This window comes from Pseudochaenichthys georgianus, chromosome 3 (assembly GCF_902827115.2).
Source record: "Pseudochaenichthys georgianus chromosome 3, fPseGeo1.2, whole genome shotgun sequence".
Lineage (NCBI taxonomy): Eukaryota > Metazoa > Chordata > Actinopteri > Perciformes > Channichthyidae > Pseudochaenichthys > Pseudochaenichthys georgianus.
Window position 1 is genome coordinate 38,501,332 of NC_047505.1, and position 21,186 is coordinate 38,522,517.

Consider the following 21,186-nt stretch of genomic DNA (forward strand, 5'->3'; position numbering starts at 1 on the left):
TCCAAGTGAAATGTGATATTCATAAAAAGATTACACTTTAAATGGAAAATAAGTCAAAGAGAACTACAATACCCACAACTCTTAACGTGATGCAGTGTCACGTGTTTCTCTGCATTCTACGGGCAGCAAAACAGTCAGACGCTCAGTCACCGGGAGGCTGCTCCACACTCAAGGTACTTTTCCTTATCAGCTTTTTATCTTCTACACTTTGCTAAACAGCTGAGGAATAACAGCGATTGTAAATGATATATGTTTAAATGTGTAGAACTGTTTGATGAAAAAAATACTTGCATTTGTTGTTTTAGTCAGCTATGTGAAACGTTAGCTAGCTATTGTGGTACATGAGTAACAAAGGTGTTGACTGCGTTGACAGATGTTATTGTTACCTTATTGAAAAGAAAAGCATAATCTAATCACATTAAAAGGTGTGGTGTTTGACCAGATTTTTGTTTGGGTTGCTGAAGGAGAAGCTAAGTTAGCAGTAAATTAAATTAAGGTCAGCTGGACATCATCTGCAGCCTCTCTTGTTTCAAGTCATGTTAGTTTCATTAGCTATTAGTTTCTAGCAGTTTATGTACATCAGGGGTAGACATTAAGGGTAAAATTCCACTGGCCCAAGAGCATTCGTCCAAAAAGTCGACTAATAACGAAGAAAATTTACACATTTGTTGCAATAGTAATGTATGCACAAACTTCATTACTACTTGTACTACAACATTTGAATCATCAGTTCTTCTTCATTTTCCTCAATTGTTCATATTTGGTTTATTAAAATAATTATATTGTGGTCATTGTTAAAAAATGTCTGCTATTATCATTATTATGAGTATATTATTATTTGTATAATGCACTTGCTGCCTTCCTGTCATTAGGAGTTAGACATGTAATGGCTAAGTAATAGCCTAGATTAGAACCTTCATTATCCTAAACTGCTGGGACATGTCTCGATAGCGAATAATTACCCTTATATTTTCTACTCTTCACTTACTTGTCAGAATAGGTCAGCATTGATGTACAGAGCCGACAAAAGACCTTGTCTATATTGGCATCATATTGAAGCCAACTCCATCGATCAAGCCAGTGTGGCTGAAACTTTCTCTCCTTCTTCTTCTCATACACAAGGCCGGATTAACCATATGGGCAACCTGGGCAAGTGCCCAGGGGCCCTTGAGCAAAGAGGGCCCTCAGTGACAAGATGGAAAAAAAAACCTCACTTGTCATACATTGTTTTAAATGACACTCACTCTTCGCCATAAATAACACAGCTTTTCTATAGGGTCAAATTAATATATTTTCTAAACCGTCTCTGTATTGTAGCCATACTCCCGGTCACTCTCCTTTAACTCCTCCGGTGACATTCTTTCATTTGAAGATTGTTTTTTGCACGGCGCTTGGCCGGTTACCGCTGGTATTAAAAACATTTTGGAGAATGGTTAGGTGGCGAGAAAATCTGTAGTGAAGGAGCGCGCTCCTGCACGGGAGACGGCTCGCGCTGCGCTCTGCAGTAAACAGCTGTTTGCTTTTCACCCAACAACGACAACCGCCTCACGAAACGCTATGTTGTAGCGTTGATAAACGAAACAATTTAACTAAATGGCTAGTCAAAATACCACAGGACCTTTTTTTTTTTTTTTTTAAAGCAATATTTTTAGTGGCCCGAGCGGGCAAGTGGAAAGTACATTATGCTGGCCCGGGGGTGTCTAAATAGTGCTTCCGGGCCAGCGGGCCATTTATAATGTCGAGCCCTGTAATAGCTTTAGTTGTTGAGGTATGTAATGTGAGGTCCAGCCTTCATTCTTCAACATGGTTGTATTTTAGATGTTTCTGTATGATCGCAGGATATTTCACTCCATATAGTCAAATGTGAAGGAAGTATTCAGATGTTTTACAGCTCCTTAAGGTGTTTTTAATGACTTTACTTTTTGTGAGTTCTTGTTTTTTCTGATCCTTAAAGTAACACGTAATTTAAGTTATCAAATGAATGCATTAAAGTTAAAATATAACTTAATCTGAGATGTAGTTTACATATTTAAATACTAAAGTAAAGGAAAAGTACATACCATTTTTACTTGAGTAAGCAATGGTTTCAATGTTATGTGTCAGAGTCCTCAAAACTAAAACAACTTAAACCAAACTCAAGTAAACCACTTGTATCTAGTTTTATCTCATTTTATGAAAAGCTTTGTTATATTTGTTAAACTCTACAACGATGCTTTATATCAGCATTGACAGCCTACATTAATCGTAACTATTGGTTTAGTGGCTTGACCTGTGTCAGTACCTGGTGTGCAGTCACAGTGGTCAGATGATGTTACTGTTACTGGAAAGCTACCATGCTCTTGATTGACTTTTTCTTGGTTTGCATTCTTCACACAAGATGTTCTGCATTAGATCACCCCCATGCTCCTGTCCTAAGCACTTCTTTGTTTGTTAGCAGGAGATAAGGTTTAGGAAATGGCTCGTCAAAACTTAGCAGTAGTGGTGAAAAGCTCCAAAGGGATGGAACCAAAGATAGCGTTGGCCAATAGTATGCACGTTTCTTGTAACCCAATACGTTACAAGCAACTATTTAGAACTATTATGAAATAGCCTACAGTTTTTCACCAATGAGGAAAACAGATACCTTGCTTGGGAACTGATGTGTCTTCTAAAAATACAGAGAACAAGTGCTGTGCTAAAAGTGACTTGTGCTTGGATTTATTCACAGTAACTTAAAACAGTAAATAGATTAAATACTTGTTTACATTGACCTAAATGTTGATATGATAACAGCCGTGTGCATGTTAAGTTCCTTTTTTGCTAATGCCAGTATCTCTAAATGCAATTCTATCTCATTACAGATAGCTAAATGGTTCCATCATCATACTGATACTGGTGAAAGGCTTGAGAAACATCAGCTGCCTCCTGACTGTGGTGGGACTTCAGATATCGCTCATCAACATTTCCTCATTGGGATCGAGAGAGGTGGAGACAGCAGTGTGAGGCTCGGGAGGTCGAGCTACAGCCTGGTAACTCATGGCGATCAACACAGACGTTGAGGACTGGGCCGGGGTTGGGAGCCATGACTCTGGAGAGCGAGCCTGGCTCCTGCAGAGCCCCAGCGTGGAATCGGTCCGGCATCTTGAGACGGAGAGCCGGGGGGGCGGCGGCTGCGTGTCGTCCTGGGCAGCGGTCTTCATCGTAGTGAACGCAGCACTGGGAGCAGGTCTACTAAATTTCCCCGCAGCCTTCAATCTGGCTGGAGGAGTGACCGCAGGAGTTATGCTCCAAATGGTGAGGAGATCCCAGTGACGAGTGCAATACTGTGGTTACCTTTTACTAAGGCAACCTATAATTCTGTTGAACAATGACTAATCAGACATTACATTTCTGTGCCGAGTGAGACTAAAAAAATATCTATGTTATTCCAGTTATTGGTATTTATCTAGACTCCCTCGTCTCTCTGACCCAGGGGCCTTTAAAGATTTTCAGGTATAAGAATCCCTTAACTGAAAGAGAGACAGAGCAGGGACCCTCTACAACATTTGTATACAATTACATTTCATATAACTTGGCCTTTAACAACAGTCACATGTATGATGCTACAATACTAAGCTATTCAATAATAATAATAAAAAGCCTTTAATTTTCCAATGGATAGTTGTCACACAGTATTTTGACATCGGCCAGCTAGCACACTTATTTGCATTAATGAAATTTCAATGTTGGATTTGTCCTAACCCTAACCCTAACCTAACCCTGTTTTTTTAAGAGATCAATTATAAATTGAAATTATTTGGCCGTTAAAGACCCATGGATTAATCGATTAGTCGACCTATTGTTGCAGCTCTAGTGCTCGCACACAGCATTTAAAAACTAGTTTGAAACCCAATTCGGGTTCATAACTGCTGACTCAGACTGAATGTCCTTTTTTGTGCAACTGCCTATATAGGAAATAAAAATGGGAACTATAACGTTTTCCTTCCTGTTTCTTGTTTCAGTTTATGCTGATCTTCATAATCAGTGGATTGGTGATCCTGGGCTACTGCTGCCAGGTACGTGTCCCTCAATACGGTCAGATGTATTTCCAATTATCACTCTGCCACTTGTCTTACTTTCATTTTAAACCATTGTTAATATGAATCAAATCAAATCAAGTTTTATTTATATAGCACATTTATAAACGATTTTTGTCGAGCCAAAGTGCTGTACATATAATAAAAATAGCCTACAGTAGAGACACTTTACAGCAAATACAACAGCACAGATTGTTCAGAATATCAGTATGAGAAAAACGACACCCTCACCCTGTGAATACATACGTTTTGTTTCTTCTATAGTAGCCTTGTGTAATAATTCTGTTCTGTGATAGTATTCCTGATCATAGGAAGTGCATTGCACAACATCCCAGACTTTCACTTCCTGTTGGTTCAGATTTTTGCTTACATGTTAAAAAGCAAAGGAGATTTTTGTCAGTTAAACAAAGTCTGACCAAGATACTCCTGCTGAGTTTTGCTCTAAAATACAAAAAACAGTACATTCAGCAGCACAGTGAACTTTGTTTTAAAGCACGTGCCACCATTACAATTGCTGATGTCATGAGTATGGGTGACTACTCAGCAGCCTGAAACCTTCTTTATAACCATGCCTTAAACTGAAGGTTGTTAAAGTCAGCTGTGAGGCTCCTGCTGCAGGCTAAGTTGTAGGTATCTGCTGGGAATATCATATAAAGGGAAAATGCCGTAGGACAAATACCCCAGTAACTGTTATCCCTTTTTATATTTATATTTGCTTCAAACTTGTCACGCTGTGTTACAAATGTATTAATCAGGAGAGAATCAAAGAAGATAAGACAACGCTAACGTGGGCACATGAATAAGTATCTCAATGTCAGAGTTTTGAATGATACTGCTTGCGTTGAAAGAGCGCTTGGGAATATTTTATTGACTCAGCATTGCATTAAATCCCCAGTCTGCCTAAAACATTGTTGGCTCAGCAAGGGCATCCCCTCAAGGCCTCGCTTTATCCAAATGGGTATTTTTAGACTATTACTGCACCATCATCTCAAGCTATGCATTTACTGCTGAGTCCACTTTCTAAAGATGTGTCTGTTGTCTTCAGGTGAGCAACGAAAGCACCTATCAGGAGGTTGTCCGAGCCACTTGTGGGAAATTCACAGGGATCTTATGTGAAGTAGCCATTGTCATCTACACCTTTGGGACCTGTATTGCTTTCTTTATTGTCATTGGAGACCAGCTGGATCGCTGTAAGTATAAGTACACTGATAACTGAATCACTGCCACCATATTTATGTCTCATTTTATCAGACCGTTCAGACAATCGTTAAAAATTCAATTTCTCTGAGCCTTGTCTTATCAAATCACATCAAATCCAGTTTTATTTATATAGCACATTTATAAAAAAAATTGGTCGAGCCAAAGTGCTGTACATAAATGTTAGAAAAAATATCACTCGACACCAGGTTGAGAATCAATGATCAGGTAACTAATGTATTCTTGCAAGAAGGAGCAGAGTTAAATCACATACAAAGGATATGGGTTAACTCACACACATGGGGTATGTTGCTCAAAGGAACAGCAAAAAACATCAGGCTTATATAGTCCGAAGCACGGAGATAACAACAAGGTCGTAAATCGAGGTGGCGCTAATATCATCCGCGGGTGTCGGAAAGGTGTCAGGATCATCTGCGACGTCTTCTGGAAAGAGTCACGTACTTCCTTCACGCCTCATAGACAAGCGATATTTAGGAGACAGCAAGTCTGTCTCCTCATAAATATCAACAACATGAAATGCCCTGCCTCCTGCCTCCTATCACAAGAAGAGGCAGCTTCAAGGTCATACACAGTTCAGAGCCACACATGATATCGGTGCATTAAAACAACCCAAAGAGTGGAGAAAACAGTATTTCTCCAACATATCCCTCCTGTTTATACTACGGAATAACATAGAACTTGGAAAAATACAAATGATTATAAAAGATAAAAAATTCATATACAAAAGTACCCAAACGGCTGAGGTAGGTAGATTGTATAGGCACATGTTTTTTAATGTAATCCGAATGGATGCCATGGCCTAATTCTTTCTCTGTACATTGTCGGTTTCTATCACTCAGACCCGTTACTGTTTCCCTGCTAACGTCCACTCTTTAAATTCTACTGGGTTCTGTTGGTTTCTTCACTGGTTTGAGACAAGTGCCCTTATTGGAATCACCTCCCTTTGTAGCCGGACTTCACCACAGTAGAGGCGAGTTTCTGTCTTTAGGTTTAAACAGCTTCACAGTCAGATGTATCCAGGATGGTCTCACCGCCACTCTAACTGCAGTCGGTGTAGACAGGAGTGCTTGGTAGGGACCCTCCCACTTGGGCGAGTGCCAGCTCTTCCTCTTTATCGCTCTGGTGAACACTCACTCTCCTGGTTTCACTGTCTGTGTAGTGTCAGGTACTTCCTGTGCAGAGGGGACAATAACATTTGTGATCTCTTTTCTTCTCAAAATGTTTGCCATAAATTCTGCTGTGTTTTCACTTATACTCTCGTCCTCTCTTACAAATGGTTTTAACTCAGGCAGATAATATGGTCTTCCATATAACATTTCAAAAGGTGATAGCCCTCTAGCACTAGGTAGGATGTGCATGCTTAGCATCTCTGGTGCTAAGCATCTCATCCATGTTTTCCCTGTCTTGGCCATACTGTACCATTATTTCTTTCTATCAACCCTGCTGATTGTGGATGATAAGAACAATGTCGTTTTAATTGTATTCCAAATACAGCTGTTAAATCCTGAATTACTTTATTTACAAAGTGTGTGCCATTATCACTATAGATATTTTCCAGAATTCCAAAACATGGGATTATGTGATTTGTCAATGCTTTAGCCACTGTCAATGCATCTGGATTCCTAGTTGGAAAAACTTCAATCCATTTTGAGTACCGGTACATGTCAATGATTGTTAGACAATATTTAATTCCCTCATATTTATTTAGTTCAATGAAGTCCATGCAAATGTGCTGAGACGGATACTGGCTCCGGTATTTTACCTCTCTTTGGTTTGAACTGTCCTTGAGGGTTATACTGTGCACACACAGAACATGCTAAACAGTAGTTTGTAAAGCCATAGGCTGTGAATATCTTCTGTATTACTTCCACCATCCCCACTGTTGAGCCGTGGTCCAACCCATGGCTCAATGTAGCTGCATATCGAAATAAGCTATTTGGTAATACAAATTTGCCTTCTGTACTTTCCCACAACCCCTCTTTATTCTGTGTACACAACTTCTTCTTACAGTATACCTTTTCTTTGTCAGGTGCATTCGCTTGCATGTCTTTTAGTATGTCATGATCAATGTGTTCCATATTTTCAGCATCGTCCTGTCACTGTCTTTGCGCTGCTTTCTTAGCCTCTTCATCTGCCTTCCGGTTCCCTGTGGAAATTGGGTCCGTCCCTGTAGTGTGTGCTGCACTTACAGATCGCCACTCTCTTAGGGAGTTCTACTGCATCCAAAAGTGATGGGATCAAATCTTTATGTGCAATAGGTTTGTTTGTGGATGTTACCATCCCCCTATTTTTCCATTGTTGTGCAAACACATGTATACATGAATAAGCATAGTTGCTGTCTGTATAAATGTTAACTGCCTTCCCTTTTCCCAGCTTGCATGCCTCTGTTAGTGCGATTAGTTCTGCTGCCTGTGCTGATAAGTGTGACGGCAATGCTGCGCCCTTGAGCAGTTTCGTCTGTGTCACTACAGCATAGCCTGTTGCATTAGTTCCATCAAGATTCCTCTTACATGAACCGTCAACATACATCGTTATGTCTGCATCTGGGAAGGGAATGTCCGTCAGGTCCTTGGTAACACTCTGTTCTCAATTTCTGCGATACAGTCATGTGGTTCCCCATCTATCTCTACTGGCAGTAGTGTAGCTGGATTTAAAGTAGTACATCTCTCGATAGTAAGATTTGGTTGTGATAACAACGTAGCCATGCATGCTAAATGTCTAGCTGGTGACATATAGGTTTGTTTATTTTGTAACAATAGTACGGACACTGCGTGAGTTACTTTTAGAGTCAATGATCTAAAAAGCACTATTGTTGCAGATGCCTGTACTGCCATGGAGGCTGCTATTACTGCTTGTAAACAAATGGGCATGGCTGGAGCTATGGTGTCCAATTGTGAGGAATAAAATGCCACTGGTCTATTCTTCCCCCCAATGTAGTTGAGTGAGTACTGACGTTATAAATCCATTTTTACAATCTGCTGTCTGTACAAAGGGCTTTGCATAATTTGGTAGGCCTAAAACTGAGGAACTGGTTAACATCTGCTTAACTTTCACAAAAGATTTTTTCGCGTTCTCATTCCATTGTAGCTTGTCATGTGCTGCCATAGGCAGGTCATAAATCAGCCTCGACAGAGGGTTCACTAATTCTGCATAATTAGGAATTCAACTACGACAGAAGTTAGCCATGCCCAAAAATGACATCATCTGTCTCTTTGTCAGTGGTTTCGGGACCTGTAAGACAGCTGTTTTCCGTGCATCATCAAGGGATCTACCTTCTTTCGACAGATCATATCCCAAATATTTCACTTTCAACTTCCATAGTTGTAGCTTGCTCTTACTCACTTTGTTCCCCTGCTCTGATAGGTATTGTAACAACGCCAGTGTATCTTTTTGACATTGTTCCTGTGTTCTAGAGCATATCAGAATGTCATCTACATAGAGTAATATTTGCCTTCCCTCAGGTGGATCAAATTTTGCTAGGTTTGCAGACCTAGCTTGAGAAAATATAGTTGGACTTTCACAGTAACCCTGTGGTATACTTGTGTAAGTATATTTTTTCCCTTTAAATTGGAAAGCAAACCAAAATTGAGAGTCTCTATGTACGGGAACTGAAAAGAACGCATTTGCTAAGTCAATTACTGAAAAGTATTTGCTCTGTGGCTTTACCTCACATAACAATGTATGTGGGTCGGGCACTAACGGTGCCCTCGGAATCACGGCCTTATTTACTGCCTGTAAGTCCTGCACCATCCTCCAGCCGGTGGATGGGAGTGCTTTTCTGACAGGAAATAAAGGAGTGTTGCACGGGGAATCAGGGCATTCTCTTATTATGCCTGATTTGATCAATGCCTCAACTACGGGTTCTATTCTGCTTATAGCTTCAGGTTTAATGGGATACTGTCTTTGATAAGGCCTGACATTTCCTTTTGGTGTTATCTTTACCGGTTCTACGCCTTTGATCTTGCCTACATCCGCGGGACCTTGAGACCACAGCTCCTCAGGCAGCTGTTCTAACAGCTCCTCTTCTAATGAGGAGAGTGTGTGGAAATCAAGCATTCGTCATTGTTCGTCATGTGAAGACAAATGCACTGCTTTTTTCCCTATTGTATGCCAGTTAAGCTTCATCTTGTAGGCATCCACATCCGTGGAATGGAAAACTCCAGGTCTCCCTGTTACTGAATCCCAAATTAGATGATCATTTGCACATGTGGAGACAAAACCTCCCACCTCTCGCCACTGTCTGCCTTTTGGCTTACTCAGTGCGACGTGGGCAATGCTCCAGCTTCTGAACCCTGCTCTGTCTTTTCGGGGGAGGCCAACTGATACCCCACAGAAGCCAGCATCACTCCAGTAGAAGTTTTTAATTGCTAACTGGACATGTGGCTCCTTGAAAAACTTCTTTTCATAGTGTAAATCAGAGACTCCCAGCCCCGGGTCTGACACGAAGTTTATGATTTTCATGTCCTCCCGTTTGTTGAGGTCAAGTAGGGGGTTTGAGAGCTCTTTGGAGACCTGTAGGGTCTTTTCCCAAAGTGCTTTAGTGACCTCCCTTGGCCCCTGGGTTATGAGGTCAAAACTATAAAAATAGGTCGGAGGCCCCACTCCGTCTACTACATACAGGTCAGGCTCAGGCTTCTTACATTTCTCAAAGATTCTTATTGCCTTCATCCCATTTCGAGTTGGAACCACTGCTATTCCTAACTCTGACATTACATCCCGACCAAGGAGAGCAGTGGGGCATGTACTTGATATGACAACAGATTTCTGAGCTGTGAGTCCAGTTACTGGATCCTTTATTGCAGGGGTGTCAAACTCAAGGCCCGGGGGCCAAATCCGGCCCGCCACTTCATTTGCTGTGGCCCCACAAGAGCTTGCAAATAATATAATACGTTTATTATAAGGTCACGTGCCGCTTTACAGGAGCACATTGCCCATAAACGACATGTCCCACAATGCATCTCATTTTGTGAGATGCGCACTGCAATTACTTCTGCTTTCAGGCGTAGTTAATTATTAAGTTATTACCCTATCCGATAATAATCCAATGCAGAGGAAATATTGTAAAATAATACATTATTTTATATATATATATTATTTATATTTATCTATGTATATTTATATAGTCTTAAAGTTACCACCGGCCCTTTGAGTGCAACCATAATTCTAATGTGGCCCGCGATGAAATTGAGTTTGACACCCCTGCTTTATTGCAAGTGGCACAGTCAAGTTTCTACGGTTACCGCCCCGTTTGCAGATCTTACTAAAATCGTCTCTTTTGATTTCTTTAAATCCCTCAGCCCCTCCGCTAGGTGTGGTAGAATTACGGTTCTGCATGCGCCTGAGTCACATAGGAAGGTTACATCTATTCCCATTATCGTTAAAGTAACAAATGGTTTCTCTTCATATGCCAGCATCAGCTCTACAGTACCTAATTCTAATATCTCCACTTCCTCATCGGCTGAGCTGATAGACATGTTATCTGACCCTGCTTCTGTATCACTGTCAAGGTCTGAGTCATTTTGTCTTAGGTCATTCTGATTTGGTTTATCTTGTTTTGGGTTAGTCTGTTCTGTAGTTGTTTCTGTTGTTTTACTTTCTACATTAACCTTCTTCATCTGTTCAGGGTTTATGTTTGTGTGTGATAATACATGACCTGATTTTGCAGATGCACTTGGCTCTAGTCATGCCTTCTTCACCCAGTCCTCCGTTCCTTCCTGTGGCCTCTTTGCTCTGCAGTCGTTTTCCCAATGTCCAAATTTACCACGCAAAAAGCAACTTCCCTCCGTGAATTTTCCTCCTCCCCGTCCTCCACCTCGTGCCCCACCTCGCCCTCCACCTCGTCCGTCCCTTCCGCCACGGCCCCGTCCACACCCTCTTTGATCACCTCGGAAAAGCAATTCAACAGAACATACATCAGAAGTGTAATCATCAGATTCATCCTGTGTTAAAAACACAGGTCCCTTTTGTTTCTTTTTTTTCTTTTGTTTGCCAATTTCATCCCATTCAGTTTAAATGCCCCCCTTAGAAAATCAGTCACATTCCCTGATATATTCATAACTGGCAAAACGGGCATTCTGAATGTCTTACCTGACCATCTGTTGCTGGGTTCCTCCCTCATGCCGGCTGTTCTCTGCGCGGGAGCATGAGGGTCGGGGTGTGGAGGTGGTTGGTAGGGCGGAGCGGGTGGCCAAGGCAGCGGAGGTGGCAGGGGAGCAGAGGGGTGAGACGAGCAGGAGGCCAGGGGTCTGAGGAGATCCCCGGGGTGTAGAGCTGGTGCATGGTTTTCATCTATCCGTTGCTTCTGCATTATAGCAGGTCCCACAGGAGGGAGATACGGAGGAGGGGGCTGGCGGCGTCTGCATATCACTTGATCGTCAAGTTTCTCCAGTTTCTCGGAATAGGGGAGATTAGGATACAAGTTATACAAAACCTCATTTTCTGATTTCTTCTTTTCTGATTCTAATTTCTCTTTTTCTGATTTAGCTGTTTCCTCAGCATTTTCCCTTTCTCTTCCTTGCTTCGGCTAACCACATCATAGCCCCTAATAAATCCTCTTCTTCCTCCCTTTTTCCATTCCCATTACATTTGTTCTCGATGCTATCAATCAATTGTTGGCATTCCTCTACCACTAACCTCCCTTGGAAGTCGTATTTATTTTTGCCACTTTTTAATCTCTTCACACTCGTTCTATGCGATCATCTGCATCCATTTAGCATCTCCTGATAAGATGATTATGTCTGTTTCTATCTTCTTCCCACGGGTCATGCAGCAGCATGAACCCATGATTAGACTTCTATAGTTTTCCCCAAAACTAAGTAAAAATGCCCTATAGCTTACGCATAAACTATAAAACTAGCAAAACCCAGAAAACTAAACTGTCCTAGTTTTCCCCAAAACTAGGTAAAATACTCATAGCCGTACCTCGTACTATAAGCTCGCAATAGTTTTAGCAAAACTAAGAAAACTAAACTGTCAAAGTTTTCCCCAAAACTCAGAAAATACTCATAGCCGTACCTCGTACTACAGACTCACAATAGTTGTTAGCAAAACTAAGAAAACTAAACTGTCCTAGTTTTCCCCAAAACTAAGAAAATACCCATAGCCGTACTTAGTCACCCACTATAAAATAGCCGTACCTTGTATCCTACTATAAAGTCACACAATCGTTTTAGTAAAACTAAGAAAATGTGCCCTATAGTCCACCCACGAACTATAAGATCCTTTAGTTTTTTAAGAAACTAAAAAAAACTGGCCTCATAGTTTGAACCACAAACTACTTATACCCAAGGCCTCTAGTTTGAAACCACAAATCATTTAAAAGTACTTTAGATAAGTTTACCTGTGTCTTTCTAGGACTTTTTTGATATCCTTCCGCGAACCAAGGGGTTGAAACCAAAACGGTGCCTGTATTGACTTTCTCTCCTGTGTCGGTAGTTCAAGGATCCGTCACTCCTCTCCTCTCCAGCGTAACCTGGCCCCCCTATTTACCAAATTGTTTCTTTGTAAGGGAAACAAGGTAGGGGTCTTTTTGTAAGAGTCTCTCGACTCCCTGTGCATAGTGTCAGGCTCGTTTGTCCGGAGAAAAAAGGAGATCTTGGTTCCGGCTCGAAGGACCAATATGTTAGAAAAAATATCACTCGACACCAGGTTGAGAATCAATGATCAGGTAACTAATGTATTCTTGCAAGAAGGAGCAGAGTTAAATCACACACAAAGGATATGGGTTAACTCACACACATGGGGTATGTTGCTCAAAGGAACAGCAAAAAACATCAGGCTTATATAGTCCGAAACACGGAGATAACAACAAGGTCGTAAATCAAGGTGGCGCTAATATCATCCGCGGGCAGAGGTGTGGACTCGAGTCACATGACTTGGACTCGAGTCAGACTCGAGTCACCAATTTGATGACTTGAGACTCGACTTGACAAAATCACAAAACACTTGCGACTCGACTTGGACTTGAACACCAATGACTCGGGACTTGACTTGGACTTGAGCCTTCTGACTTGAGGTGACTTGATAATTTAATTCAGAGGTCTCCAACACGCCGATCGCGAGCTGGTGCTAGAAGAGCAGACTCCCGTCGGGGAGAGCAAAATCTTCAGCTGCTCCTACTCTTGCTGAGAATCCTTGCAGGCAGGGGCAGGATTTTATTTAGCTGGGCCACCATGCGGCCAATCATATGCGAGGACACACTAGGATCATACCATTATGTGAAAGAAGGGTGGGGGGCACAGCAGGTGTAGTGGTACAGGCCAGCTGCACAGAGCGACGGGAGACGGATTTTAATGCAAGTGCATCGGAAAAAGTCTAGAAATTAGCGAAAACCGAAAAAATAAGCAGCATCTGGCTGCATTTCAATGATATTGGAGAAAGCAAAGCTGAGTGCAGGATTTGTAAAATGAAAATAACCTCTTTTGGTTACCTTTATTTTGGTAACCACTCAGGATTTACTGTCAGAGGTGGGAGAATTTCAGATCTTGTACTTGAGTACAAAAGTACCAGAATGTAGGAATACTCGGTTACAATAAAAAGTTCTGAATTAAAAATGTTACAAGTAAAAGTACAAAAGTATTAGCATCAAAATATAGTTAAAGTACCACCTGCAGAGGGATCTAGATGCCGGTGTTCTCTTCCCCATAGAGACCGCCTCGCTGCACATTATCCCTTGCATAAAGATAGATTGTGGGTCCCTTACAAAATGTTGTACACAGCGGAAATAAACATTCTGGTTACCTCAACATCAGGGATCTTATACATTAAACTCCTTCTGAATCAAACCGTCACGGTAGCCTTACCTTACTGATCCCTCTTAAAATAGAAAAACACACGTTACTTTACCAGCAGAGAGAAAATTGATTATTAAATGATTCATGTGACTAATAAAGAGCAGTTTGATTATTAAATATTATTCTGTTGATCGATGTCATTACATTTGGTGAAAAGCACATAATGACTTGTTTATGACTCGTTTTGTTAAAGTTTAGGACTTGGACTTGACTTGAACTTGCCCAACCTGACTTGAGACTTGACTTGGACTTGAGCGCAAAGACTTGAGACTTGACTCGGACTTGCAAAACAATGACTTGGTCCCACCTCTGTCCGCGGGTGTCGGAAAGGTGTCAGGATCATCTGCGACGTCTTCTGGAAAGAGTCACGTACTTCCTTCACGCCTCATAGACAAGCGATATTTAGGAGACAGCAAGTCTGTCTCCTCATAAATATCAACAACATGAAATGCCCTGCCTCCTGCCTCCTGCCTCCTATCACAAGAAGAGGCAGCTGCAACGTCATACACAGTTCAGAGCCACACATGATATCAGTGCATTAAAACAACCCAAAGAGTGGAGAAAACAGTATTTCTCCAACAATAAAATAAAAATAGCCTACAGAAGAGACACTTTACAGCAAATACAACAGCACAGATTGTTCAGAATATCAGTATGAGAAAAACGACACCCTCTATCCTTAGACCCTCACATCGTACAAGGAAAAACTTCCAGAGAAAACCCACACTTTAAAGGGGAACATGGGAGAAACCTCAGGGAGAGCAACAGAGGAGGGATCCCTCTCCCAGGACGGACAGACGTGCAACAGATGCCGTGTGTAAATCCAAGAGATAATACATTTTACAGCATATAGACCGAATGTTAGGAACAGCATGACGAGACCCAAAGCAGGACCGCAGAGACAAGTTCAGCCACGACCCGAAGTCCACGACTTAATCCAGAACTCAGGATAGAGGATCCAAGACACAGGACTACAGCAAGAGGATCAGCCTCGACTCCGGATCCCGGCGTAGAAATAGATACAAAACAAGAAAAAAGATTTGGCTGGGTTAATCGGAACAAGAGAAGACACAGACACAGACAGAGAGGGAAAAGGTCATTGGATAAAGGTTATTCTTGATAACCCTCTAGAAAGATCTCATGAACTTCCCCACTCAATCTATCAAGACCCGAGCAGTTCTATTAGATATAGGATAAGAAACAGAGATAGGGAGCACAACAACCTCTTCGTCAGATGCACTCCCCCGCTTATCTAAGCGACTCTGTACCCCGTTACCCTCTACAAGGCCATAGACCAGCAGAGGGGAAATGGGGGGTGGGTAAGGGTAAGGGTTTTTAAGAATAAACCGCAAGGGTCTAAAGGGAAAAAGATGAAATATAAGGTACTATATTTTAAGTAATCCTATCTACTATTCCTATATTTGAATAATGTATAAACTATTTTAAAAATACTTTATGAAATCCTATGTTATGTTATAAATATTAAAATAAAGAACTAAATGAATAAATAAATAACTAAATAAATAAATAGATAATTAAACAAAAGCCAGAGAGAAAAAGTGAGTTTTAAGTGTTGATTTAAAAAAAAAAAACAGGGTCTGGGCCGACCTCACATGGAGGGGCAAAGTATTCCAGAGCCTAGGGCCAGCCGCTGCGAAAGCTCGATGCCCTCGGGTTTTAAGCCTGGTCTTAGGCACTATCAACAACAGCTGATCAGCCGACCTTAAGGCTCTGCCTGGGGTGTAGCGATGTAGGAGTTCGGCTCTATAGGCAGGAGCCAGCCCATTTAGGGCTTTAAAAACAAATAAAAGGAGTTTAAAATCTATTCTGAGCCGAACTGGAAGCCAGTGCAATGAAGCCAGAATTGGGGTGATATGGTCGCGCATTTTATGGCCAACTCTTTCTTAATGTAATGATGTTCTTACAGTCGCATGCACTTTGTCCTACTTTTAGCTGACCTCTGTGTTTAAAAAAAGAAAGATAATTGTGGAGTAGTAGTAGTGTGAATCTGTGCCATCATTGATAAGGGCAAAGAGCATCAAGGATGACACCACTCAGCTTTTTCCTCTCATAAAAGGTGACCCTGTCTCAGACTTCTCTGCACTAAGACGCTGACAGTGAATAAATCCTACTTCTGCCTGTTTCTGAAAAAACCTGTGACCTTCCCCCTCTTTTTTCATGTATTAATGGAGTGGTTGTGACTTTAATTATCCACTTGGCTAAATGTTTGCCACGTGCACTGCAGTTAACATTTAAGTCCACGAGGCACTCATTGCTCTAACAGTGCAGCGTCATTGTATGCAAACAATTCCGACATTTTCGAAAGACAATGTGGGTCAAGGAGTAGATAGAATGCAGTTGACTGAGCCTGCTCTGAATTCAGCTCATCATTATCATTGTAATGAAAACAAACACTGAGAAAAATATATGTTTATATTGATAAATTACGTTACAATTATCACTAGACTGTCTTTACGTTCCTGGTTGTAGAGCTGTAATAATAATAAACTTTATTTGTATAGCACCTTTCATGCACAAGCAGCCCAACGTGCTTTACAGAAAACGTAACAAGAATATTAAAATACTATTAAAATGAATACAGAACAAGATAAAACATCTACAGTGATAATATGTTAAAATAAACAATTCAAAAAATTAAATAAAAAATGTAAAATAAAAGCAAAACAGAAAAAGTAGTGACAATTGAAAGTTAATCCAAATTAAAAGTTAAAAGCCAGGTTTTTTATTTGCTTTTAAACATTTCATGGGAGTTTGCTGTTCTAAGATCCACTGTAAAGAAAGTCTCCGCTTCTGTAACTTGTTTTGCTGTCTTCATGAGGCCCTGTTTGAATTTTTGAAATTGTAACGCCATCTCGCCAGCTTGTCCTAAATGCAGGTATCCCAGCATGCTTTGTGAAGCAATCAGTCGTCCCCCATACACAATGAATGGGAGCAAATTGTGTTGCAACTCTGATTGCGTACAGTCGACCTGCTCTGTGATCCAGCATTTGCTTCCTGTTTCCGTCTTTCTCAAGTTTAACATACGTCCTGTTTCTGTTGCAGTGGTGGCTGCAGTGGTTCATGACAAAGATGGCTCAGTCAGCAGCGCCTGGTACACTGATCGTAAATTCACCATCTCTGTTACTGCAGTCCTCATTATTCTCCCTCTCTCCATCCCCAAAGAGATTGGCTTCCAGAAGTATGCCAGGTACAAAACATTGTCTCTCTTGTTTTCTCACCAAGGATTAGAATGAGATAATGTTTTCTCACCTTTACCCTGCACGATAATCATGTCTGAGTTGTTGCTCTTCATCGTAGTGGGCTCAGTGTGATGGGGACCTGGTATGTGACCATCGTGGTCATCATCAAGTACATCTGGCCGGATAAAGCGGCGATCCCAGTCTACGTTCCCACCAGGTGAGCGCTACACACACTTCATCCCGCTGTGCTAATTCTATGCAGCTAACGGCTCTTTCAGAACTTTTTACTAATCGTTTTACCACTGTCCAACAAGAAACATCTTCATCCTCGTCTTCATGCTTTGCTTGAGTTGCTAAATTGTTGTGTTTGTTACAGTTCTTCTTCCTGGACTGCAGTTTTCAATGCAATGCCCACCATATGCTTTGGCTTCCAGGTATACCTTAATTTGCTTTCATTTTAAATCTTAGAACTAAATGCCTGTCTTTCAAAGAGAGTCTGAAAATGTTGAATTATTTTGGTATCATCTTAATCATCCTGCTCTCTCTCTTCAGTGCCACGTCAGCTGTGTGCCGGTGTTCAACAGCATGAGCAAGAAGGCGATCAAACCGTGGGGAGTCGTGGTCACTTTTAGCATGATCATCTGCCTCTTCGTCTACACAGGAACAGGTACTGTCAACGTGTGCAATTATTACTCGAAAATGTATTGCAATGATGTTATTTGATTATATTATATAGTCAAAATAAATTATTTATTACAATGAAATGCCTTTTTAAAAAAAAATCCTACTTTGAAACAGACGGATCATTTATTTGTTTTGTTGTCACATGGATTATAGAGTCTTAATGTATTTTAAAGTCGGTCAGTATGTCGGTATTTAATAACCTCTTGTTGTGTTTGTTCAGGTGTCTGTGGCTTCCTGACGTTTGGCTCTAACGTCAATCAGGATGTGTTGATGTCGTATCCTTCAGACGATATTGCAGTGGCCATCGCAAGAGCTTTTATAGTCATCTGTGTCATCACCTCCTACCCCATTTTACACTTCTGTGGCAGGTAAGAACCAGCGAATCCAGAAATATCCAGCATACTGTCAGTCACTTTGGCTTAGAATGTGTTAGGATTGTAAAATGACAAGTTGTTATTCAAATGTGTAGCTTTTTTGTACTGTGTAAAATAACAAAGTATGACATACTAAACGTACGAATAGTAAAAGTACTCCTCACGCTGATTATACTTAATGCATTAGTTAGGCCTGCACATAACTTTCATGTTGCAATTGGAATTCAATTTAATATTTTGTATTTATCTGAATCCTGAAAGTAACTGACTGAAGCAAAGATTGTAATACTCCACATTTGCAGTGTGTGTAGTGAAAGTGGAAAGTTAATAAATAATAAATAAAATAATAATAACTACAGCACAGTCAGATGGACAGATTTCATAGAGAGGCTTGTCTTTGGATCAGTACCTGGTGTCAGATCATTACGCTGCAGTTAATGCATCGTTTCCTCACCGCTCTGTGATAATGTGTCCTCTCAGGGCCGTCATTGAGGGGCTTTGGCTGCGTTTCCAAGGTGAGCAGGTGGAGCTGTGTGTGCGTCGCGAGCAGAGGCGGAGGATCCTGCAGACGCTGGTGTGGTTCACCATCACCCTCACCCTCGCACTCTTCATCCCGGATATTGGTCGGGTGATCTCTCTGATCGGGGGATTGGCTGCCTGCTTCATCTTTGTCTTCCCAGGTAACACTTTAACTCTTCGTTTGCAAGGTTTCCAATCTGTGCGATATTTTAATGTCACACTAATGTATATTCATTTTTATCTTTTGCTCAACAGGTTTGTGTTTGATGCAAGCCAAGCTGTCAGAGACAGACAGCCGAACTACAAGGTGAGAGGCTGATTCTTGTTGGATGTATTTCAGTTTTATTGGAACTAGATTTCATTTGACTGAAGCAACAAGGTCCCTGTATCTAACTTCAAAACGGGCCTCAGTATTGGGACTTTGGTTCTTTAACCAGACTTGCTCTGCTGCTATAATTTAATAATAATTGTTCTCACTGGGATTATTGAAGTGTAATTTTAAAGATGCAGTATCACACTTTTGCCATTAGTCCAGAAAATATACCGTTTTTAAAACAACTACTAGTTCAAACAGTTTAAAAACGGCAGTTAGAGGCAAAGCATTTGTAGAACCCACACATTGTTTAAAAAGAAGTCGTAGTGTAACGTCAGCATTTATTGACATAATATCTACTGTTTGATGTGCATAGATTTTTCCTTAAAATGAGAATACGTGTTGTCTTAAAAGAATCCTCAGTATATTACGGTAGTGCATGAGATTCAGAAAATATGTTTTAATTAAGTCAGCAACTGCAAGCATGATTTTTGAATACATGACTTTTGCTCATGGCGGCATATTAGCTGTTTTATTTCAGTAAATTATCTGAGTACAAGTGAAATTATTTCCCATGAGGACTTTTCTTAAATGTCGGTCTTTCTTGTTACAGCTGGCATGGAATGGTGGTCTTCGGCATTATAATGGTTACGATTGGAACCTTCATCTTCGGCCTCACCACGACAAACTCCATCTACCAGGACATCGTCAGCTAAGAGGAGCAGTTTTATTGAGCCAGCTGTGTCAAAGACAGAGGGGCCTCAGTCCTGTGCTTCTATTTCTGAACTATGATGGAGAAGCATCTCATGACACTCATTTACAAAAGATTCCTCCGGCATTTCACATCTCTGCTCCACACTGAGTAAAAGCCCCACAGATCTTTACTCGGGTAGTACTCGGAGACATCCTGCAATGCCAAATGACTTCAGACACTTTTATTTGATGTACAGTTTAAAGTGCATGTTTTAATGATGGTTGGAAACCGTTTGTGGCGGTTTAGTGGCTCCCTGTATACAAGAGCTGAGGGACTTTATATAAGGGGTCTTAAAATCAAATTGATTTTAATAATGAAATTGTACCAATTTATGTATTTAACTTGCATGTTTCTTATCAAAATATTGACATGTTGTGGTTCTCAGTTCAAATACAGTTCCACACTTTATAGTGCTGCTGCTATTTCCCACAAAATAATTTTGTTTCTTGCCCAATAAAAGTTTTGACTGGGTGCAGCCGAAAGTACACAAACATTAATGAGTAGTGTGAAAACTGCAGGCCAGCTCTTTTCAAATATTTGTGTAAACATTCAATACCTCTAAATGAGTTGAAAAATAATACATTTAGGAAAGCATGAGTTGTTTCTTATATTAGAATGACTAATGATTTTATAATTGGCTTTGAGGTGAAACAATGCTTATAAAAGTGACATTTGAGAGTCAGCAGGTCTTAAACAGTCATGCGATGAAAACCAAACTGTATGCAAAAAAAAAATGATACTCAGAACTCGATTTGTACACTATTTACAGAAAAAAAGTGACTCAGGCACACTGATAATTTACTTGAATCTGTTCATGCTGAAGACTAAGCTGTTTTTAATCTAAAACCAATGTGTGCACTTTCTTTTGACCAAATGTTCAAGACTTGACAATATAATATTCATTAAACAATTGAGAACAGTTATTTCAACTGCTGATCATTTTGGGTATGTTAATGCTATAATACAAGTGAGATTTGCAAACTTTCAGTTTGTACTTTTTGTGAAACCCAGCCATACTGTCTGTGGAAAAGGGACAGTTACATTAAGGGATACTTTTGTTGTCAATGGTGCTAACTACATTTACTATGTACACTAATGAAGGTAAGGAAACTAGTTAAAACAATGCCGCCTGCCACCAGTAGGAGAACTTGAATGTCTAGTTATTGCTGGGATTTTAATTGTTTTTATGATTTGGTGTTCAGTGTCAACATGTTTTTCCAATCATTTTGGTGCTGCAAACTAGTTTTTACTCTGTCAGGTGCATTTACGATTTCTGT

At 40.7% G+C, this 21,186-nt stretch overlaps 1 protein-coding gene across 1 annotated transcript; it reads left to right on the forward strand.

The window, feature by feature from the left end:
* The first annotated feature begins 103 nt into the window (after positions 1 to 103).
* On the forward strand, positions 104 to 20,832 carry slc38a7 (solute carrier family 38 member 7). Its single transcript, XM_034112273.2, has 12 exons — positions 104 to 173; positions 2,841 to 3,273; positions 3,981 to 4,034; positions 5,101 to 5,245; positions 17,129 to 17,273; positions 17,384 to 17,482; positions 17,642 to 17,699; positions 17,818 to 17,932; positions 18,170 to 18,317; positions 18,804 to 19,003; positions 19,098 to 19,149; positions 19,769 to 20,832. Exons 2-12 carry the CDS (start codon positions 3,016 to 3,018, stop codon positions 19,869 to 19,871), a joined length of 1,377 nt encoding a protein of 458 aa, XP_033968164.1. The 5' UTR covers positions 104 to 173; positions 2,841 to 3,015; the 3' UTR covers positions 19,872 to 20,832.
* The last annotated feature ends 354 nt before the right edge of the window (positions 20,833 to 21,186 follow it).

Coding starts and splice junctions, on each gene's coding strand:
- slc38a7 (XM_034112273.2), top strand. CDS start 3,016: ATGGCGATCAACACAGACGTTGAGGACTGGGCCGGGGTTGGGAGCCAT. Junction 5,246..17,128: donor TGGAGACCAGCTGGATCGCT/GTAAGTATAAGT, acceptor TTTCTGTTGCAG/TGGTGGCTGCAGTGGTTCAT. Junction 17,483..17,641: donor CCAGTCTACGTTCCCACCAG/GTGAGCGCTACA, acceptor TGTTTGTTACAG/TTCTTCTTCCTGGACTGCAG.